Genomic DNA, 24,778 nt, shown 5'->3' with positions numbered 1-24,778 from the left:
TAGCATAACTTTTAAGAAATTAAGAAAATAATTTAAAAGAAATAAAATATTTTTTACACCCTAATTCTTCTACCCAATTTTTGTACAAAAATATTCAAATTTCTACACAAAATTGTAGGCACACAAATTTATTTTTAAGATCACATTTTTGTAACTGAATAATTAAGTTTAAATACAAATATCCAATTTTTAGAATTCACTGATAAATGCAATCACGAGTTATATTTTTACCTGCGACAGAAAATAATATACTAAAATTTGGGGAGGATTTCTGAATCATATTCAAAATTTGTGCTGCAGATTCTCCTGAAATTCTATTTTTAGTAAAAGTCGTCTACGTTCACTGCGCAAAAAAAGAGGGGGGGGACAGTTCTAAGTCTTCTGTTGTCATAATATCTCCGGTTCTACTGGGCCGATTGACGAAATTCAACTTGCTTTTTTCATGTCTCGAAAGCGAGACTTAGGACATGTATTCGATTGTTCTAATACAGGTATTTTGACAAAAAATCAGACTTTTTCTGAAATGACATCTGACCAATCTTTTTCCCATATTTTGATTCTACGATTCAAATTATGCCAAAGAGCCAAATTTTGTAAAAATCGCGAGAGTAGTTTTTAAAAAATTAGCTCGCAAAATTTAGCTCCTCAATGTTAATTGAATTTGATACATATTTATGAATATTTTTTTTTAACTTGCTTCATTTCTTCTTCCAAAATTCGAAATTCAGGCTTAATCCAAATATAATTCGCACATTTTTTACTATTTATTTTTTAAATTTGTATTTTTAAGTATTTTTTATAAATTTTTCGAAAGAATTTTTGTATTATAACTTATAATAAAATTTTTAACAGCATCTTAAATTAGATGTATTTCTAGACACACTTGCAAAAAAAATTAGAGTTTCCTTATTCAAAATTTTCTAAGATATACATGAATTTTGAAATTTGTCATTTTTTTAAAGCGATAATAATGCTAAAGGTGGTTTACGCACTTTGTTAAAATTATTTGAAAGTATGAACGATGACTTTTTCCCTCTCGCCTGCAATGAAAAAAAGGAAAATAGGTTACTATAAATTAAGAAGTTCGCCAAGTGAATTATTCTTGGCGAAAACTGAAAAATGCGCCAAGATAAATTTTTTAATTTCTCCATAAACTTCGCATTAAATTTTACAAAAATTATTACTTAATCATAATTTGAGTAGTAGAATCGAAGTATGGAAAACAACTGGCATATCATATCAGAAAAAGTCCGATTTTTTGTCAAAATACCTACATAAGAGCAATGCTATATATAAATATAATATATATCTCAAGTCGAGCTTTCTAGACATGAAAAACGCAATTTGAATTTCGTCAATCGGCCCAGTAGAAAGGGAGATATGGAACTGAAGTGAATTATTCTTGGCGAAAACTGAAAAATGCGCCAAGATAAATTTTTTAATTTCTCCATAAACTTCGCATTAAATTTTACAAAAATTATTACTTAATCATAATTTGAGTAGTAGAATCGAAGTATGGAAAACAACTGGCATATCATATCAGAAAAAGTCCGATTTTTTGTCAAAATACCTACATAAGAGCAATACTATATATAAATATAATATACATCTCAAGTCGAGCTTTCTAGACATGAAAAACGCAATTTGAATTTCGTCAATCGGCCCAGTAGAAAGGGAGATATGGAACTGATTTTTAAATTTTTTTTTTTTACTTTCCTTACCAACAGTTTCGTTAGAACACAGTCCGACTTTTAAAGCAACGCCTCGGTAAAGTTGGATTGATCCTTTAACGAAACTACAGTCAACGAGAATTTTCCATTTTTTTTTATATGTTTGTGCTAATGTTTGCGTCGAATTCCCTCATATGTATACAATACAAAGAGAAAAATGATATAAGCTAATAATGTAACAAAGAAAATATAGCATTTCCCTAGAAAATTAGTTTATATTATGTATTGAATTACTAAAAGCTAGCATGGTTGCGTAGGGGGAATTTAACTATTGAACGCATTTTTTTTTCTAAATTTTGTAGCAAAAACGATCACAAAAAGGTTATCGTAGAACTAAGAAAGGAATTAAAATATGCCAATTAAAACAAAGGGAGAATTAGAATGTGCTAGGAATATCTGCATTAGCAGTACTGCCTTCTGGAAGGTAATTAGCTCGTATTCACTTTACACATATGCTTGATCTGGTTTATTTTGATTCCGACAAAATACGCAACGCCTATCCTTGTAAGGGGAGGAATGGTTTCGTGGAGGCCATTCTAGAGAAAACTAGCTCCTAGTCACATTACAACTCTGGAAAATCGCACTACTGCCATGTAGCTCCCGCTCACCGAGATTTGTTAAAATTAGATCAAGAACTTCTAAAACATTAAAGTATAAATTCATAAATTGAGCACACTTTGGATGCTCTTCCAATACTTTCTATAGCCCATCAACGGCCGAATAGATATAACAGCTATACATGGTAATTCGACCCAAATCGGAATACCAGCGAACGGGCTAGGTGCAAGCGCATTTTCAAGGTTTTTCTTATTGAAAGGGAGTTATCTAAAAGCCTGTTCACACCGATACTAGCAGAGCTGTATGTGTGATTATATATATAACACTATTTTTACTCTGAAGGTATCATGATTTCAACAATTTTATGCTCTCTTATTACATAAATGAGTGAACATATTTAATAACAATGTCAAAAATCTGCAGAATTTATACCTACATTTTGCACCTGTAGTACCTCAAACTTTGTATACATTTTCCTGATTACTATTTTATAAAATGAAGTAAAAACATAGATACTATTTCACCATTCAGCTAAAATGAGGTTAATGTATATACTTTACCAGCGAGGGACATTCAGGATTTCCATCTGGGTCTACTTTTGTACCTCCAAGGCATGCTGGTAAGATAGATGGATCAATTTTCTTTGTTAGCGCTGCTGGTACTTCACCTGAAAAAAAATTATCTGTTTTTCATTGCAGTATGAGATTAATATAACTCGTTATGAAATTACTGACAATTTATAAACAGCATAAATATTTGACTAGTGATTATGAATGACAAGCTGATGCCATAAAAATAGAAAGTGATTTAAATAGAATAACACTTTGTTCCTTTCTGTGAACGGAGTAGGAAAACTAATTATAGAAAATACAAAATTATTTAAAAGAACTGAATAAATTACAAGCAAATAAAATGTATAGCACTTCAAGCCTCATTTTCGGTACATTTTATTCTGGAAAGGAAGACATAAATGACTGATCGTCTGTACATAGAACTGTACAGGTTGAAGAAATTTTCTCCTTCCTTAACGGGTGCCTTCGTTGTGTAAGTGGAAGCACATCTGGCTAGCAGTCGGCTGGTCCAGAGTTAAGATTCCGGCGACGGCATAGCTGATTTTTCCTGTTCCGAAATAAACCTAATCACTATACATAGGATACAACGGTTCCGGCATTTTTTTTAACCAAATGGCTGAACACTTGCAACTTAATGCATTCATTTAGAATGATAGAACCCATCGGTCATTTAGCCGTTTTATAACAGGCAGCGTTGTATAAGGTGCACCATGGAAAACGGGACTTATCTTACATCCGCGAGAAGGGTGATGACAAGCCTGAGATCCTGATAGGCTCCTTGAGGAATAAATGAAGCGACTGTAATAATGATTTCTAGACTGGATAAATTTGGAAATTTATGTTATCATAAGCATAACGTGATATATATTATGATTATAAGCTTATAATGTTAAGATTATAAGTAGATTTTTACTTTCTTCTTTTTTAAACAGTTTAAGACATTTTATCTAAAGTTTCTGCTACGGATTTTGAAAAGTTTAAAGCTTACCGCTTATGCATTTTTTTATTTAGCATCTTTCTGCACTGAGTTTTCAGGCATAAAGTGTATGCTCTAGGCAACAAGTTTATTATAACAAAACGCATGCTGTGCTTAATAAGTTTAGAAGTCTTTTGCAAAATATACTGCCAACATCTAACAGAACAAATTTAAACGGCTAAAGTTAAACATCATCATTTAATCTCCCGGAGCATTGACATTATCATCAACGCATTAAACTACATTGTCACTAAATGATCAAAGAGCAAATATCTGAAAATAAATAAGTATTGCCTCAATAGTTTAAAAATTCTTTAACAAAAATGTCGCTAAATTTATTAACAAATACTTAGTCAAAGCACTCAAAAGTTTACTTTCTAGAAAAGAGGATTAAAAATATAGTGTTGAAGCTGCACATGCAACTGAAGGAAAAGATTCTATAAAACCTTTGAAACTAATCCTGAAAATTTATGCATCTTACGCTGATTCTTGTTACTTTAGTATTTTCAACATTTCTTCTCCAGCATGTTATTATAGTTAATATTAGTGCTCTATGAATCAGGAAACTTTAAAAAAATCAACAGACAGGCGTTTCAGAGCGTGGTTTTTATCAAGGAATTATTCACACAAATCACAAAGGAGGAATATTTTGGGCACAAGAATAAAATTTAAACTCATGTGCTTCCGCCTCTGTAATAAGTCTTCAGGTGCAAGCCGTACTTTGATACTACAGTTTTTCCATTTTATATGATATTTTTAAGGTTTAGAAATTTATGGCGTATCCTGCATACGTAGTATCGAAAGCATGCATAGAGTTCTTGCATACTGAACGCTTGTGCCCCAAAACATATATGAATTTATAGCCGACAGATAAAGTGTTTACTAGACCTGTATATGGGTTCATAGTGTTTAAAGCAGTGATGCCCAATCTTTGGGCTCTCGCGAGCACAATTTAGCCTATCGCGAGCACATTTCCAAAACATCAAAATTTTTTCCAGTCTTATGTGACATCTGAAATATTAATTTCGGCAAATGGGTTTGAGATGATTAATAATATTGGTTGAACTTTATGGAAATCAGAGAAGCGGAGTTCACAATTATTTTTCAGTTCATTTAGGTTTTCCGAGTACTTCTCTCTTTTAATTGCCTTGTCGTTATTAATATGGCTTGATAAATTCTGAAAATGGGTGAAAATGTTTTTCTTTCATCTGATTTATCCAAATCGGATAATCAATTATTATCGTCCAATTCTTTATAACTCTCGTTTCCGGATTCCAAAAACTACTTTATTGGCGAAAAAAATTCTACAAATCGTTGAAGCACTTTTCCACTGCTGAGCCATCTAACATCAGAATGAAGAAATAAGATTCCATGTTCGCTATCAAGTTCATTGAGTCACCAATTAATTATTTTATAATGTCTTGCAAGATATCTCTTATGGCTATAAATGCTTACCATATATTAACGATTAAGAAATATAAATGAATGGTTATTTTTAAAATATTTTTTGTTCATAGTACCTAATTGGGCTGGCGAGCACATACAAAATGATCGGTGAGCACAAGGTTGGGAACCGCTGGTTTAAAGGTTTACAACTCTTCTAACATCTCAAATATGTAATAAATGGGAATTAAAATTGAATTTTAGTGATCAGTATGTTCACTAATCAGAAGTTATATTAATTTTATTATCTATAATTTTATTATCTAATTTTATTATCTGTAGTATGGTTCTTCTACAGAGATTTAACATATTGATGAGACATTCTTCACAAGAACAACTTTTATTGTGATGCCAGATCGTGGATTTTTCGCAAATCTGCGATTTTTGGCAAACTTGTGCTTGCGATTTTGCGAAATGTTTGCTATCTCCATCATTTCCTTATACTACTCTTTGCGACTTCAAAGTTTTTTTAATATATCGTAAAATGCATTGTAAAACACAGAATTATGTACCTTAATACTAATATTCATGATTTTAGAGCTCTACAAATTTTGTTTTTAAGACAGTGCCCCCCGCCTCAGTTGTATGGTGATAACGAATTGAACAAAAGAACTTGCAACTTGTGCGCCATATATTGAGTACCCAAACATAGAAAGAAATAAAATTAACCCTTCTGATTATAATACTGCTGAGAACTAAGGAACATAAATGACTTAAAAATCAAAGCAACTGCATTTTTCTGAATAACAAAAATAAATTTACCAGTGAAAGAACAAAAAAGGCTTTCTTGAGTAATCGGAATCTGAAATAAGTCGGAATGGAAAACTCACTGAAAAGCCTTCCTCAATTCAAATGTTCACAATTAAGAAAAAAAAATTGAACTGCCAATTCAAAAAGTTTAGTACAAAAGTGCTAACAATCTAAACATGAGGAATATCTTACAAATTAATTTGAAAACAGAAATCTAAACTAAATGAGAGTTAATTATAAAAGAAATGGATATTTAAACAATTGAAAATGAGCAATATAGTTCTAAAATTTCCGTTAAAGTTAAGATACGTAATTAAAACGACTAAGGATAACATAAGGTAACTGTGACGTCACAAAATATCGCGTGATCTCTGACGTCATTTGCGACTTTTTGCGAATTTCTTAGTCTTCTTTTGCTGTTTTAGTTGAAAACTTTTTGACAACACTGCTCAAGAGAAACATATGTATAATTTAAACATATATTAACGAAAAAAACGCGCTACGAGAGCCTGTCGCCCTCAATAACCTCAAAACGCAAACGGTCAAACAAACCTACTGGTGCATCATTAGAATTCCTTTAGAATGCTGCCAAAGAATTCAAAACAAATTTGATAGCTACAATCAGTCTCTACAGATTCAGTTATCCTAAGAGTCACTGACCTCAGGGATAATTTACGATATTAAAAGTTTTCTTGGTTTTCATTACGTATTATAAAATTATAAATTCGCAATAATTACAATTAAACAGCCAAAAAGATCAAATGAAACATTTTAAGAAATTTGAATTGAAGATATCTTACAGAAAATAATAATATCAGTCTTTTGAAAAATATTTCATCACGTTATAAGTTATTTGTCCCGCCTTCCTAGCAAGACTTCGTGGTGTGGTGGTCTGCACACTAAGCGCATATCCCAGAGGTCCGTGGTTCGATTCTCGGCGAAGGCATTGCTCATTTTTCATCTTGTCTGCTTCCAAAAATACCTAATGCCTTTACAGTGGCGCCCGAACTAAAAGGGTGGTGGATGAGGATGCTCCGCCACCAGGATTTGGCGACTGGATCCCCTAATCCTAAGTCGCCCTTTAAAAGGGGGAGTATATAAGATATTTCTCCTGCCTTCCTAGCATCTAGCATGCCTTCGTGTCGTGGTGGTCTGCAGGCTAGGTGTGTATTCCAGAGGTCTGTGGTTCGATTCCCGGCAAAGTACAGTGTCATTCTCACAACAGTCAAAAGTTCAACTGATGTTCGCTTTATACTTCGACTCGTTGTACAATAGAGTGTTGATGGAATGAATAATGATTTAGAAACAAGAAAAAGTATTCTTCGTATATTCAATGCATATTTAGGTGTTAGGAAAAGATATAATAAACCTTTTATATTATTTTTGCCTTGTAAAACTTTAATAAATCGGAGTTTTAATAAATCGAAGTATTGCATGCAAAGAGTAATCAAAATGAATAATTTATTCAAATATCAAGACATTCAGATTATTATAAATATATTGAGAAAATTTCTCAGTTATTGAAAAAAGATCTTAAATAAAAATAGTTAAAGACTGTTTTTCTAATTTTATTATTTAAACATGTATTTGGAGTCTGAGACATATAATCTGATCTTATTGAGAAAAATTGAAACTAAATATGGAGATATATGTGTTGTAAAAATAGAAGTAGATAATAAAGAAAAATAGAATTAAAAAAAATCATGGAAAACTTTGACAAAGTAATCAAGAAAGTTAAAAGAAATTACATAATCAATTATAAACATATGAATGATGGAGAATATTTGTAAGAATCACAAAACAATATTAAAAATGTAGTTTTATTTTTTTTTATAATATTTTATCTTTTTTAACCTTTTGCAGTGTCATAATATCATATTTTAAGAATTACCTTAAAATGCTATGTAAAAAAGTTCAAAATTAGGTTATTTTTTATAAATATTCCAATCTTTTTTCATATTTTGCATTGTTTTTATATAGAAATAACTTAGATTTTGATATCGTAATTTTTTGAGTTTTGAGGGTGCTTTAAATGTCATAAAAAGGGTGAAATTCTTATTAGTAAGCAGCATATGTACACCAATATAGTAAACAGATTTTTTTTATAAACAGGTGCTGCTTTTAATATCGTAAATTATTGAGTTTTGAAGATGTCTTAAAATGTCATAAAAATGGTGAAATGTTCATTAGTAAGCAACATATGTACTCCACTATAGGACACTGATTTTTTTAGACAGCTGTAGTTGAAAGCAACACCTGTTTAAAAGAATTGTCTGTGTCCTATTATGGAGTACATATGCTGATAAGGTGGATACGAACCAGTTCCCCTTAGAAAGCCTTAAGCAACCTCCAGGGTACTAGATATTCTTTCGTGTGCTTTATCTCATAACTCAAATAATCCAAACCCGAGTATCCTTTGTACACTATAAACCTCTGAATTTTGCTTTTTTGATGTTTTAAATAAACTCACCAAATTCTTGATTAAATTTTATTTCTTTTCTTGTATCTTTGATACTTCATTTCTTCGATAATAGATTATAACCAACACCTATTTTATCTGAAGATAAAAGCATACAGACGTTCATGTCGACGCATTGAAGAGATGTTAGACTCGAAAATTCCAAAAGAGACAGCTAGTGATGAATATCCAAATATTTGCTGTATTCTTTAGCCTATTTACTGGCTTCACCTACTTTTAAGCAGTATTCAAAACAGGCTTTTGCACAACTGTCAAGCATCGTTTAATTATTCCACCTGTATTATCGTTTCAGTAACACTAAATGAAGCTGAAACCTTATTTGCTTTTATAGACGGTGAAATTAAATGAAGAATAAAATGCGAGCAATAAATCTTCCCCATTATTACGAAGCACTATATATCCGAGAAACTATGTCAAAGAAACTGCAATCTTTTGGATCACCTTTTATCAGGATAGAAATAAAGGGGGAAAAAAAAAAGATAACTACATCCATTTTTGATGGATTTCAAGTAGGCAATAATTGAAACGTCGAAAGCGCCTCGAATCTAAATTAATGCCATAAAAATGCAAATACAAAAGAGAAATCTTTCTTATGATAATTTACACAGCCACATTAGTTGCAAGGGCATAGGTAAAATAACTTATTCTAAATATATACTAAATATACTAAAGTATGCTCTTATAATCTAGAACAAAAGAAATGTTATACTTTACCTGGGGAAAGGATTTCCACTTTTGACAAAATACTTTCAGGTAAAAATGATTTCAACCAGTTATAGATAAAACTGAAAAAGGATGGCGCTGAAAAGAATGAAATAATAAGTTTAATATTCTAAGGGTGTTTAAATGAAACATTTCTGTCAATGGTCAGAAAATTCAAGATTACCTTAACTGCTACTATATAATTTTTCAAGTAATGACAGCATATTTAACATATTTTAAAAGGCTATCACTTTAATATTAGAGCTAATGCAAACAATATTTAGGTAAATGAAAATCCTACTTAAATTATTCTAAGATCCTTCCAGACTGATATTTTTTTTTTGGGGGGGAGGGAATCTAGCAAAAACTTAAAGGATCTAAATAAGCAGATTTTGCAGTGGCACATGTCTGTGGAAAACAGCACGCTGAAGTGTACAGGTCGCTTTTGAGCAACAATTAAAAGCGTTTTACTGGCGTAAATCGTCATTTCTCGTGCGAATCTCGAATGGTAGGTATAGCTATACGAGTACGCAACTCGCCGACATGCATTTTATCTATGTGGCTGCTGGCGGAAATAAAGCAGCTGCTTAAAGGAGGGCTCGGGAACCGCTTTTGTGTACTTTAACAGCATCAACGACCATAACATGCTGAAAGTAATGGTTCATGGTCTGAACTTTGATAATTATTTAAAACCTAACATGACTTTGCCTTGTATGTATATTATCGAATAGTTTTAGATAAATAAGTCGATTCAATTTATCATATTTTTCTCGCACGTGAGATTTCAGCTACCAAGATAGGGACGAAACTGTGGTTTTTCACAACTTTTTTCATCGCGCGGTTTGCTTATGTGCTCTATCTCTGCCATTTTCACGAATGAACTTAATATTTTGAAAGATATTGTTTTTACCCACGGTTATCCCTCTATCAGGATAGACACCGCATGTAGTAAACTTTCCATTCCTTCAGTAACTTCGAGCTTTAATCTTCAAACTAAGGATACTTCATTTTCTTTTATTTGCATTTCATTTATTCATAAATCGATCCTTTACTTGCTAAATACTAAAAATAAATAAAAAAAAAAAAAAAAAAAAAAAAGGATTTTGAATGTCTTTTAAACTTTTCAATAAAATCAAATTCTCATTTACATAAGAACGGATACCGGATTTTCATTCATGGAAAATTTATAAAATTTTCCACGAATATGATTTTACATATATATTAAAAACTAGCTGGTTGGTAGTGGGATTTCTGGCGCATAACCTTAAAAGTTTTCTGTGCCATATGACAAACCGACAGGTCCATAAAATTCAGGATGAGCGAAAGCATATGGTATATTAAACAAAAGGAAGTGGAAAAATTATTCAATAGCTTCCCATTCCTGGAATGAAAACGTCAAATTAAAATTTTCGGAAGCTAAAATATCATTGCTCTTACTACTTCGCTTCTCAATATGCATTTCTTAAATGTTTCTGAAATTTTCCTGCACAACAGTCTTGTTAATGACGTAACTTCCACTCCATTTCTGTCCGAAGACGTGGAAAAACCTGTAGAGATATTAGATATTTTTTGGGGAAGCAGGAGTCATGAAAAATTAGCAATGCGTTCACCGAGAATCGAACCACGGACCTCTGGAATACCGGCCCAGCGTGCAGAACCACTACACCAGAAGGCAGGAAGAAATACCTTATAACCATACTCCTATCTTCTTTCGATTCAACATTACAGCTTCCTACTTTAAGTAATACACTTGTACCGCGTTTCACCACCGTAAACGAGAACGCTTTAATAATGTTCGACTAAGCTCCAATAAAACTGCAATCAGCAATAAAATTTTTGCTTATTTGTGCTAATCATTAAGATTAATTTTTTTAACTACTCAAGTGCGTGAAATTAATTTCCGCAAGATTTGATTTATTTCAGCATTTAAATGAAAAACTAATAAATTTAATACATAGCATAGCTATATGATAAATTCAATGAACAGTAAATCAGAACTTACCGTTTACTAGGTAAGCGACTTTTAAGCTTTCTGGATAATTTGCTTCGTAAGTTTTCAGCAACATAAATGCTCGTTCTACAACTAGAATATGTATTAGATTAGTACTCATAAAGAAAGAGGACTCATGATTGTAAATGAAGATTAGGCAAATATTTTTTCTAATTATATTAATATTTCATAATTATGTTAGTCAATCTAAATAAGGCGTGACTGCAACGAAATATACTTTTCAGATAGATGTATTTTGAAAGAAAAATAGTTCCTATTTTTCTTGATTAATTACGAAAAAAAGCAGCAAAATGAAAAATTTTTAGAAGAAAAACATTTTGAACAAGAAATGGACATCAGTAAAACTCATTTACTAGATATAAGCATAACTCATACTTGTGTGTTCGAAATGAAGAAAATTATGTCATATAAGAATATCACTTTCGTGCATCTATTTTAATTGGTTGGAGACGACGTTGGAGTATTTGCTTACTGAAGTTCGATCAGTTATGTTAGATGAATACAGATGTATAGGTAAGAACTTGAGAGAAAGTATACAAGATAGATATTTATTATTTTGCTTTTACAAAGGGCTTCCTAGATTTTCTAGATTTTTCACGAAATCTTAACATGGTTCCTACCGCCCATGAATGGGCGATTTACTCTCATGGTGGCTGGTGGAGACTTTTGTCCGATAATGAAGATCAAAATACACTCAACATACAGAAGTGTATGCATATTTACACACATGAACTGTTAGTTCCTTACCAGACTGGCTCTCCTGTTTCCATAAATTTATACAGCTTCTTTTAATACCTTTATTGTGAGCAATTACCTTTATTGTGAAACGTAATATTGTATGCTATTATGGCCCTTTAAAATTCTGACATGAAAATATATCTGTTGAAAAGATTTTAAATTTTCACAGGCTACAAAACAAAGGCTTTACTTTTTTAAAAAAGACATTAATTAGGTGACTTTTTAATTTTTTTTCAAATAGACCAACCATTTTCAACCTTTTTTTCCTTTCGCGTTACAGCTTGATAACACTTTTGTAAGTATGAAGTACGCCTAACCTTCCCCTTCACAGCCTACGAACTCCCTCTAGTCTTTTGCAATATATCTTACTATTCTACTGTTTTAATGCAATAAATTTTCTAAACTAAAGTGAATAAGGTTAAAAAACATAATATGTTCTCTTTTTTGTATACTTATATTTTTTAAATGTTATCGAATAGTTATTGAAGTCCTTGAATCCAGTCATCATGGTTCAGTTTCAAGCTTAACTGAAATGAATAGTGTTCAAAAATGTGCTTGGGGTGCCAAATCCACAATTATTCATAACAGTTTCAATTTTATGCGAACTTCTACTTTTTAAATACATAGCTATTTTTATGTGAAGAACTCTTTATATTTAACAACTTTAAAAGGACAAAAGCTAATTTAAAACAAAACTGCGTACTCAAAGTGCAAAGGCTTTACTTTTTTTTTTAAAAAGACAGGTGACTTTTTACATGACGCAGCTACAAAGAAAGAACTTCATAACTGATTTGATGTTTCGCTCAGTACTGGAAATACGGTTGGCTGCCAGTTGTTTTATACGCTACACGGTGATTGAGTAGGGAAAGTAATAACTATATGGAATGCGTAAGGAAATTAAGTGATGTGACAGGTGTGAGAGGTATTAGTTATTACTAATTACTTTGCTTTTGTACACATTTCAGGCAGTAATGGTCATATCGGAAATCCTTTCGGTTGTTTCCATGTTATTTAAGGATAAATTTAAACTTTCGTAATATTTTACCTTTATCAGCATTTATTATAACTCTTTACTATTTTCCGCCAATACCGATTATTTATTCACGTACCCTCAGGAATACACACATCACATGTTGGACACCATCATATGCTTGTGTTAAATAGCTACTGCACCAATGTTCTGTTTCTAAGAGAGAAACCTATGTTTTGTTTCTATACTTTGCCGAAAAAATCATGGGCACCAATGTATTGTTACTACTTCCTCTTAGGGAGGAAACTAATGCAGAAACAGACAGGTGAAGCCGTAACTATCTAAATATCAACTGAGAAAACTAAACTCTTAAGATTTTGCTAAATACCACACTTTTAGTGATCGTATAGGTAAAACGGTAATGCATTGCGTTGTGAAAATGCATTCGGGACCGCGCCGTGAGAGAATCGAATAAATAACATGTAAAATCAATATATATATATATAAGAAAAACATATAACAGATATAAAGAAAACATAAGTAATAGGTTTCCAGATTAAATATCAGTTTATTCAAATTCCTCACAATAAAAATTAAATCTTATCCTCATCAGAGAGTCTAATTTCTTATTTGTGTTACCTTTTAATTTACTTATTTTAGACACAGGGGAATTCTTCAATTTGTCATTTATTTTTTGTTACATTTAAATTCATGATTTGCAAATCTATTACATGACTCTTTTAATTTAACTTGTAGCCGTTCTATAATTTCTAAGAGGTTAAGGAAAACATATTATTTGCAATTCACATCTGTTCTAAGGAAGATTACACAAACAACTTACAAATTATTACATTCTAATTCATATAAAAACCTTAAGGTTTGTCTCGGTAATTTAGAAGGGGAAAGGGAAACAATTGAAAGCCTGAGAATTAATTTGAGATTCGACGTTGTTATTTTACATTCCAAGGAAGTCGTTGAAACCTTACTTAAAGTTCAAACAAAAAAAAAAAAAAAAGAACTTATCTCGTAAGGACGTCTTGAAGTGGAGGACTCGTATCCTAATAAGCGTTGACGTCGGTGGGGCTGATTTTTACGGTCACAAATGAAAGTTTCAGAAGACATCGTCCTGTCCTGGCACTATTGGCGAAACACACACGCAGGTAACTGGTTTTCATAACGACGAAGCTATTTTTACTCTGGAAAACAGAAACAGGAGCACTGCTGCCCAGCACGGCTGTCCGCCTGGTCTTGAAAGTCTTAAGTCACTCGCCCGGTTCAATTTCGCCTTTTAACCAGAACGCGGCAGGTGAGCATGTTTGCAGCTCCCGGCCGGAAACGTCTCTCTAGGCAATTACAGCTCGCCTTTTCTCGCTCATCCCAAGAGCAAGCTCGAAGTTACACTCTTAGCCCAAAAGTAAGCAAGTCCACCCAGTAAGTGATTCCAAGAGTAAGAAGAGTAAGTGAGTAAAGTCTCTCGCCTCTTAGTCAAAACGCGGCCGGGGAGCATCTCTCTTCGTAAATTACATCGTTTCTATCGCTTTCAAGCAAGTTTCAAGAGTAACGTCCAAAGTAAGTTCCGCAAGCAAGTCTCGCCAAGTCTTGCAAGAAAAGTGATTCAAACTCGAATTTTCTTCCTGTCCTCCACAAACGCGGGCTCCAACTATGGCTTCAATTATCGCCCCCTTAATTTTGGCAAAATTTGCGTTTTCAACCCCTGAATGCGGAAATAAGGGTGATCGCGCATGCGCGCCCTTCTTCACTTAGCCAACAACCGGACCCTCAATCGCCAAAACCTGAATGACTTACATCGAAAGTCAAGTGGCAACCTCTGACCCTTCTGTCACGTACTTCCTGTCCTAAGGTCAACTGCACAATGAAATTTCTTCTAGAACATTCTAAAGGACAAAACGTGCGAAATCATGACTTAGCAAAATTGTCCCCCTTTCCCTGCTTCTTTTCACAATTAATCAAAGCTTGTACAAAAATTTCAAATAAAAGAAAAATAAATAATATTCTTTTAAACTAAATAATATTCCCAGAAGCATCTGTTTTTCCCCAAAATTAAAGCATTAAAATAAATAATTCAGAATCAAATAAAATTAAGATTTCCATAAATCAGAAAATCATTCACCTAGTTTTTAAAACGCTATCAGACAAATTCTCTACACAACATTAAAGGGTATTAAAAAATCTAGTTCTAAGGTATAGTAAGTGTTTAAACAAACTTGACAACTATGCTGAAAAATAGAGAAACATATGTAGAATCTGAAAATAAATTTGGTTTTTGAAAATTTTCTTTCGTTTGGTTTTTATTTTCAAACGGCCCTTACTTAAAAAACTGCCCTCGTAACTTGACTTCGGGTCTTTAGATATCTGTGTTGCTCGCGCATTTAGAAGGCCTGAGCTAAGGCTTGATAGTATTTTTCCTTGCAAACTTCAAGCATTAAATATTTGTATTTAACTTTAAACAATTTCTGTTGGTTTAGATCCCGCAAGGAGACGAGAACCAAAATCTTAATTCAAATGAAAATTTATTTCAATTAGAGTTTTATAAATATATATCTTTAGGATTTTATCGTACCCATCATGAGAGCTCGAAAAAAAATCAATTACTCCTAATGATTAATTAATTAAAAACTTATTCTTACCTGTTGTATGTATCACAGATTTCCAGCTCAGGCCTTGGAGATCGAGAATATACACTTGTTTATCACAGGAAGGTAAGCCCTTCAGATAAGAAATATATATATATATATATACAATATTCGCAACAAATAATTTCAGAATAAGCTTTGTTATAAAGTCAAAGTATTAGTTCACTAATTAAAGTATTAGTTAACTTACATTTACTCTTTCCTGCTTTTGTCTTAACAGGTCACTTTTAATTGTATACGCGGCAACTTTAATTGAATCCAGTTTTGTCATAGATAAAGCAAGTCCTGAAATTTACAATATTCATGCATGATTAAAAATATACTACAGTGTTGTAGTATTATAAAATCATAATGTTAAATTTATTTTACACCTTATTATGCAAATTTATCAGAATACCGAGACACAGTTTCACGTTATTGCAAATAAGAATAGAATTAAAGGTAAATGAAACTATGGGGATCTTTTGCGTTATATTACAACATGCGCCAAACAGTTTTCATATTCGCCAGCTTTGCATATTGGTCATTGTGTTGTTCTTATCTCTCACAAATGTTTTCTTGTTGTCAAAGTATGAGTTTATCATTTAATGTTTTTAGAGTGTGTCAATCTGCTCTCTTTATTTATTGAAATAACTGACTAAGAGATACATCTCTTGCGTTTAGAAGTTTTACCACAGGTGTAGGTAAAAATGGGCGGGACACCAGAAATTCAACATTGGTCTTACTTGTATAGTCTCGCTGCACTTGCTGTGCAGATCCACCTCAGTTTTGAGGGAGAACAAACACTGCTCCGAGTGTCTCTCATCTCTTTTTCCCTACCACCAACCTTTCGAGAGGACTTACGGCTCTCCATGTATTTTGAGTTCTCCCTTGATTAACAGACAGTATGCGCTAACAAACATCCATGCCTTCACCAGGATTTGAATTCCAGGCCATCGATAAAGCAGTCAGCGTAAGAGTAAGTTTTTTTTCCTAGAAGACTTACTTAAGGAACATCGTATGTCAAACACATCACTATGTCTTTTTTGCTGAAGGAAGAAAACAAGGTATACGCGTACTTGCACTCGAACTTGGTGTGAATGTTACCGAACAGATGACAACAGTTGATACTAGAGATGCCATTTAAAAAAAGTAAGTGATATACTGAAGCGTTCACAAAAGACCTATTTTTTAATGAAGTTACGGAGCAAGAAGAACTAGGGGAACGTGCTTTTAACGAAAAAAAGAGCGATAGGAAGGCGAATACAACGAAAGGAAAAAGGCAGAAGAACGCAAGCGTGAGCCTCAAAAATTGAAAATACAAATAGCTAGTTCAGGCGCTAGTCATAATTCCGTACCTGCTTTGCGTTTCACCGACATGGATATACCCAAGAAACTTTAATTCCTCATTTTAATCCAAAACCTGATGTCATGAGCCTTTTCCTCACTTTATTTGAAAAGCAACTAAAAATTTTAAACGTATCTCAAGGAAAATGGGTAGTGTATCTAGTAGGTTTGTTACCTAACGACACTGCAAACTAATTGCAAAAGAATCTGTTAGAGATGGCCAAGATTATGAGGAAAATCAAACAAATCCTCTTAAAGAGCTTCAAATTAGGTTCTGAAAAGTTCCAAAAATTATTTTCGCAGCATCATAAAAGTCCTGGTAGTAGATAACGAGACTTTTAGTTTGATTTAAGAAATTTCTTTGATGGCTGTATCGGAGAATTAAAAGTCAAAACTTTTGAGAAGTTAAAGGATTTGATGATATCTGATCAAATTTAAAAAGATCCCTTCCAGATTATAGAAAACATTTTGTGGATCACTGGATAGAGTGGTCCGATACTCTTCAACTTGCTGATAAATTGAAATTATATGAAGAAGCTAAAAACATAAGAAAGCATCTCCGAACACTTCTCAGCGTAATGGTCCCCAAAATTATAAAAATAACCCTCAGATTGTTGAAAATTCAGCGACAAGGAATTCGGGCATGATAGGAGATCGACCAACTATTAGTTGCTATAGTTGTGGAAAATCAGGCGTCGGTTAAGGCTAAGTGTCCAACCTGCTCTCCTTCTTTAAGTAAAGAGTCAGCCGACTTTAGAGCTATAAACTTACTTACTTTAGGGCTATAAACTTACTTACATTGTCTATGAAGACACCTTACACGAATGTTTTAAGGGTGAATACCAACAGATTTACTAGTATTATCCGTGCTGACACTGCCGTTAGTCACAGTATAGCGGGAGAAACATTATATAATCTCTTGAAAGAACAGGGATCAGAATATAAGAAAATTTTTATGAAGGTCATTCTTGCCAAAGGGATTAAGAGATCCACATGACCTAGGTAGACATTGAAATGCCGCCCAACCAGCATAGTGGTTAGCGTCATGACTGATGTGCCGAAAGGCTCGGGTTTGAATCCCAGAGAAGGCATGGATGTTTGTAAATGTAAAGTGTCCTTGCGGCATGGGGTCACTCTAAATATGCGGTGAGCCGAAAGTCCTCTCGAGAGATTGGTGGTGGGGGAGGATGGGGGGAAGAACCCTAGACCTGTTCCCTATCGGGGTGTTTTCCACCAAAATTGGAGGCGGCAACTGAGCTAAATCGCACAGTCACCTGTAATGTGCTCAAGGTTGCTGCCAACGACAGGCGTAAACTTGCGCTCCTCGCCAATAGGAATTTTGTGGGCTGGGCTGACTATAGGTCAGACAAGTGAGCATTAGCAACAACAATAACAGAAATTCAAACTGAAGGAAGCTCATTCTGTATAACTTTATTTACGCAACCCACAGCAAAGGGTAATAGAAAACTTTCAGGATCGGATTTTTGGAATTGTTTAGACCTACTAAATCATTGTACCATGATAATCAGAAACAGAAGTTTAAGTTTACTGTTATGATTTTAAACCCAGTGAGCGATTATCCCCAGTTGCTTTAAAACCGAAACCTATTGGAACAGTAGCCTTTCGCCTTTAAATACAGTTTGATTCTAAATTGTTTTTACAAATTAAGAGGGGTGAAAGTACTCATCCAGATGAGCAATAATTACCATCGAACATAGAGTCGCATTCCACTCTGAGAGGCAGACTAGAGGAATATTAAAATTCTAACCTGAACATACAACAGTGCTGGGAGAGCGAATGAACGAGACGAAAATTTGCACAATCAGTTTAGCGAAAAACTCGAAGAGAGTGCACAAAACGGATAAAACCGAAAACTTGGCGTTCCAGTGTTAATTCGAGCTCAGACATTTGATGGCAAATACTCAAATGCACATCTTTGGTTGGCAAAGTCTCAACCTCGCAAACTATTGCAACAAGTTAATTATCTAATCAAGGGCTGAACATTATAAGGTATTTCCCCCGCCTTCTTGGCATGCCTTCGTGGTGTGGTCGTCTGGACGCGTATTCCAGAGGTCCGCGGTTCGATTTCCGGCGAAGGCGTTGCTAATTTTTCATCTTGCCTGCTTTCAAAATTACCTAATATCTCTACAGGTAAAGGTAAAGGTAAAAGTATGGGGGACACCAGCGATGTACCATAGGTCAACTGGTAATGCCTTCCCATACTAACTCTTTGAGAGAGAAAAAAAAGGGGGGTAATTGCAAGTTTTATAAGAATTTGCATAGACTGAAGCTTTTTAAAAGGTCTAAGGTTTGCCTATTATGGTACATCGTGCAATTCCACAGTACGCCCCGCATCCAGTATTTATTAAAAATAATGGTGTAGGGCATAAGTGGATTACAAAATAGTAGGAATACAATTTGAGATTCACAAGATAAATTGAACATCTGATTTGGTGCAACGAAAATAGGAGATAAACATAATTAATAAACATAATGAGATAATTATAATTAGTACTGGCAACACAATGTTAAATGAATTGTTATAATAATGCTAAAGAGGTAGGTGTCCATGGGTTATTTCAGATATATTGGTTTATTGCAGTTTATAAAGTTCACGAGCGTATCCATTTTGTCCATAATCACAGTATGTAAAAGTTCACTAAGTTTAAACTGTATGTGGACTTACACTTGACAGAGATCTAGGCCGTAGGAAGAGAGTCGTTGCATAATTTTCTGAAACTTTGGATATTGATGTTTATCTTTAATTAAAAATCTTTGGAATGCCAGGAGGTCAGTTCTTGGGGATTTTATGTGAATATTCTCAGTTAAGGGGCATGAGAAAAAGTAGTGATCAGGAGTTCCCTGTTCCCCACATATGCAGATGTCAGAATTTGCCAAATTTCTTGCGTAGAAATATGTGGGGAAGGGTCCATGTCCTGTTATAAAGTAATTTAGGGAAATATTCGAGTTCAGAGATGCTAAGCTTACATTGGGCATTAAGTTATATGTGCGTCTTCCCTGTGGAACATTGTTCCACAAATCTTGCCAAGATTTTGAAGCAAGTTGTTTTAGTTGGTACTTGAAATTTGAGCGTGGCCTAATATCTCTACAGTGGCGCCCGAACTAAAAAGCGTATTGGATGAAGATTCTTCTCAACCAGGATTTGGCGATTGTGTCCCCCAAAAAACCCAGTCGCCCTTTAAAAGGGAGAGTATATTACTCCCGTCTTCTTGGCATGCCTTTGTGGTGTGGTGGTTTACACATTGGGTGCGTATTCCAGAGGTCCGAAGTTCGATTACCGGCGAAGGCGTTGCTAATTTTTCATTTTGCCTGCTTCCAAAAATATCTACAATGTCTCTACAATATTATCAACTAACTCCAACTTCCGTTGTATGCCGAGATTAGCATAAAAAGTTCATGCTGTGTTCCGGCTGTCAGAACTTCGTCTTCCATAGAAGGGTGCTTTAGGCAGAATGAGCGCATCACAGTAAGTCCAGGAGGACAGGATAGAAGATGGCGAAGGGTAAAGGAACTGCTACCTTGATACTTGATATCAAGGTGCTAGTTTTCTACCCCTAATAGATAATTTCCCTCTAATAATTTAGTAATAATAAATTTGTTTCATCTAATATATGTGTTGTAAGTCGTACTTTCGAGACATGCACAAAACGCAAGCTCATTTTCATCAATCAGCCCAATAAAACGAGAGATACAGAACTGCCTTTTTTTGGGGGGGGGCATTTTACTTACATTTTATCGTAATCACCTCAGTTGAAATCGCCAAATTACCAGAATGTGCCAAACTCTGGCAATCCTACTCGTAACAATCTTTTAGTCGAGCAACGTCGCCTTTTTCTTAAGCAATCGTTTTGTTATTCTTTTTGTTCCAAATTCCAGTGGATGTAGTAGACAAATCGTGAATTCACCCCCCTCCGAGACACAGTTTTAAAATATTCAGTCGTGGAGTCTGCTAATGAAAGAAATTGCTGTAAAATTTCTACAGGAATACAGTACTTTTATCGCAAAATCGTTAAAGGGAGGAATAATACGAGATGCGTTTGATAGATAGCCCAGTAAAAACGCTGAAGTGGAGCGCCATGCCGAGTTTGTGTGGTCTGATTTTTTAAACGAAAACGGAGCACTGTGTATACGAGGAGATCGGAGCAAAGAATTACAGAAAATTTTAGGAATTTTTTTTTGGTTGTGTGTGTGTGTGTATCGTAAGAATTTTTTTTTGTATTATAAGAAATTTTTTTTTGTATCATAATAATTATTAGATAATTAATTTATATTTTAAATTGCTATAAAGTGTATTTATATATATACACGATTACCGATACACGATAAATACCGATAGTTTGGGATTGTTTAAAAAAATTTGTGAAAATATCCACCTTGTACCCGATAAGTAACTTTCACCTTTCCATCTGCAAAAAATCCCCAAATTGCGGCAGTGTGCAGGGGGGGGGGCAACGTTACTACGTAAGTACCTCTTCGACCTAGTGTACTATATCGCAATTCATGGCTTTGAGGCATGAAAAATGCAAATGAAATTTTGTGTATTGATCAACAAGAACTGCCTCCCTTTTTCTTTGCGTTTTGTGCACATTAAAATTCATTTCTAAGAAAATGAATATTTTTTAATTTCTTTCTTTACGATTGATAAAATATTTACAGAGAAACAATTAGGAAACTATTCGCAGCTAGAAGCAGATAGCCCTCAGATGCTTTGCTATAAACAAATAAACAAAATCAAAACATTTCTTCGTTAAATACAGCCCATCAGCGGCCGAGTGGTAAAATCGCTGAACACCGGTGGTTCAGCAACCTAGGTTCGATTCCAGGCGAATGGGTTTGCTGCGTGGGCGTTTTCGTGGTTTACGAGCCAGTTTCCCTTAGAAAGTCCTCCGTGAAGACATTAGTTTCCTTAGGCAGATAGTCCTAACGTGCTTTGCCATAATCAACCAAACGAAATCTTCGTTAAATACAAATATTTTTTTAAATTACGCTACGAAAATAATTTTTCTTCGACGTGCTTTCAAGTGGAAAAACATGCTAAGATTATAGATATATGTATAAGAAGTAAACTTTTAATAAAAAAAATGCTGAAAAGAGCGCAACTTTCAGCATGATGTAAAGTTTCGATATGGGAAATTAAACAGCAGGATTACTGTTAATTTATTCATTTGTGTGTATGTGTGCGCGTGCGCCCATCCGCTTGTTTATAGCGGGGATATTAGAGAATAAAATCATTTTACTATCACAATTTATCAATGTAAAATGTTACGTTGGCTCTCACGCAACGTTTGACGGGGTCCATTGGGCCCTGTGAAGTGTAATTATCTGGATAATTATTGCTGCTGGGCAATACTCATATTGTCATTGGTTAAACAATGGATGTTCACCACGCATTACCATACATATCTGCATATGTTGGCTGTTGGTGTAAAATTTAAACAATTTAATAACTGATTGTTTAACTTATTTAGGAACAGCTGCGCGGTTTGGTTTTGGTTTTTGGTTTATGGCAAAGCACACTAGGGCAATCTGCCTAAGAGGAGGGATGCCTTCGTGGAGGACGTTTTAGGGGAACTGGCTCGTATACACGTTACACATGGGGAAAACCACAAAAACGCCCATGCAGCCAGCCCGTTCGACGGATTCGAACCTCGGGCCGAACTACCAATGTTCAGCGACTTTACCGCTTGGCCGCCGGTGGGCCCTGAACAGCTGCGCGGACATTTGCCTAAAAGAAGAGATACGGTTATGCAGATCTTTTTGCTAGAACTAAGAAAAGTACATAACGGCTATCTGGCCTAAGGAGAAGGTCATCTTTGTCAAGGACTTTCTTGAGGAAACTGGCATTTTTCTACGTTCGAATGGAAAAAACAAAGCTATCACACGTTCGCTGAGGTTCGGAATTGGGATCTAATTATTATTGTTATGCGGTGTTATCCAGGCGTCACTGGCTGACCGCCTGAGAAATTTCTAAAGGAAACTGGATTGGATTCATGTTACGGAGTGAAAAACAGTAAAAGTCCCATGCAATCAGCCATATAGTCAAGAAGTGAAACATGTGCGAACTTCAAGTGTTCAGCAGTGCTTATCCACTGCGCCAATGGCAAGTTGAAATTAATAAATTATAAAGCAACTTAAAAAGGTACTTACGTACTATCTCTTCGACTGCGAAAGTTGGGTTACCATCGAACGATGAAAGACAACGGAGATATTTATCAACGATTCATGCAGAATTCTGAGGAATTGGCACCTTTTAAATTTAAGAAGCAAATAGCATTCGTCCTACTTCGCTTAGTGCTTCGTAAAAACGCTTTCGTAAATTTCTATTATTTTGTTAGGCCCCCAATTTGAGTACGCTATGAGTACAAACTTCCCGCAGGTAACTTCAGCTAACTATATCTTGTCCATTATTATACATTTTTCTGGTAGGATCACATATATACCGTTAAAGATAATTCACTGCTTGCTCTTCTGCAGAAAGCAAGTTTCAAACATTAGTCTTTTTTTGGGGGGGGGGTGAAAGGAAAAATACATCAATAATTTATATCCTTGTTCAAAAACCGTGGCTCATCGAGAACCACTCAAAAGCAAATTTAGATCAAACGAAAGCGCAGTTTTTATGAACGCCCTTATCCATAAATGGCGTTAAATCGCGTTGCTTGGCGACAGTTTCATGGTCGACGGATATTATGTAAGAACTTGATAAATTTCAATTTGTAAAGCTATAAATGCTTACCTTTTATATCGCTTCCACCTAAGTGCAAAATTCGTACTATTGATCCTTCATTATCATACCCAAGCATTCTTGTAAGAAAGTATTTGGAAACCTGTTATACAAATAGTAATAGTATCAAAATTGATTAACATTTTTATATCGAGTTTAACGTCTGTTTATATATATTTAACATTAAATTCAAAACTCTTGTAGTATATTTATGTACTCAGTGAATTAATCGTCAAAACCAAAGAAAATCGATTAAAATGGAAGTCTAAAATACAACTTTATACTGTATTACTTATTGCTAAAGCTCAAATATGTATTTTGATCTTGTTATGAATTACACGAAGGCTTTATTTCCAAACTTTACAGCAATAAATTTAACGAATAGCATAATTAACATACTTAACTCCGTAAAGCATAGTACTATTACATTAGAATCATCAAAATTGCATTTGAGCGTCCTTTTGAATAAAAGTGAGCTTAAGAATTATAATTAACTAAAGAAATAAAGAGTAGTTACTCAACTAATTTTCAGATGAGAAATTATTTCAAAAATTTCTTATGTTTAAAAATTAGTTGAGTAAATTATCTACAAAATCTATTTAAAAATAAATATCTTACTTCAGGTGGAATGTAGTTTTCATCAATCTTATCCAAACCATTCACTTTCATGAATCGAACATGCTGCAGAGAAACAACGGAATATTAAATTAATTCTCTGTTTTAGTTTAATATTTCATACAAAGTTCTAATCTTTTATTTACACACTTGTACGTTTCATTTCATAGCGTATGATAGCAATGTAAAAACCATGTATCTCTTTCAAAATGAAAGATGTTTAACACCACGAATAATGATGTTTAACAATTTATTGCTAGAAAAAATAGCTTGCTCAATATGTGAGAGAAAATGTTTCATTGTTTGCAGATATCAAAAACTCTACCAACTATACTAATGGCCATGAGAATTACTAAATTCTGAATGAAAACATTTAGGAGTATCCTCCAGTTTACAAATATATTACAATGGAAGGATGAAATGATCACAATTTCTGCAATTTTTGGGTATGCATAGAGGCATACCGCATATAGAAATCAATAACCTAAGCATCCACCTCTGACAAAGGTAGG

General features: G+C 33.9%; 1 protein-coding gene across 9 annotated transcripts in view; it reads right to left on the bottom strand.

Annotated features, from left to right (window-relative positions):
• LOC118190545 (SEC14-like protein 2) overlaps window positions 1-24,778 on the bottom strand; it is a 186,482-nt gene that overhangs the window by 3,979 nt on the left and 157,725 nt on the right. For all 9 annotated transcript variants that reach the window (XM_035361277.2, XM_085808294.1, XM_035361279.2 and 6 more), the window contains 7 exons: window positions 24,270-24,332; window positions 23,664-23,754; window positions 15,774-15,868; window positions 15,578-15,656; window positions 11,213-11,293; window positions 9,223-9,309; window positions 2,849-2,955 (listed from right to left, as the gene is read on the bottom strand). In XM_035361277.2, coding sequence (XP_035217168.1) covers window positions 2,849-2,955; window positions 9,223-9,309; window positions 11,213-11,293; window positions 15,578-15,656; window positions 15,774-15,868; window positions 23,664-23,754; window positions 24,270-24,332 — 603 coding nt within the window. The remainder of the gene's footprint in view (window positions 1-2,848; window positions 2,956-9,222; window positions 9,310-11,212; window positions 11,294-15,577; window positions 15,657-15,773; window positions 15,869-23,663; window positions 23,755-24,269; window positions 24,333-24,778) is intronic.

The sequence above is a fragment of the Stegodyphus dumicola genome, chromosome X1 (assembly GCF_044657685.1).
Source record: "Stegodyphus dumicola isolate Sdum_Otavi_A_Nest chromosome X1, ASM4465768v1".
In the NCBI taxonomy this organism is placed as follows: domain Eukaryota; kingdom Metazoa; phylum Arthropoda; class Arachnida; order Araneae; family Eresidae; genus Stegodyphus; species Stegodyphus dumicola.
This window is presented reverse-complemented; position numbering and strand designations above follow the sequence as displayed.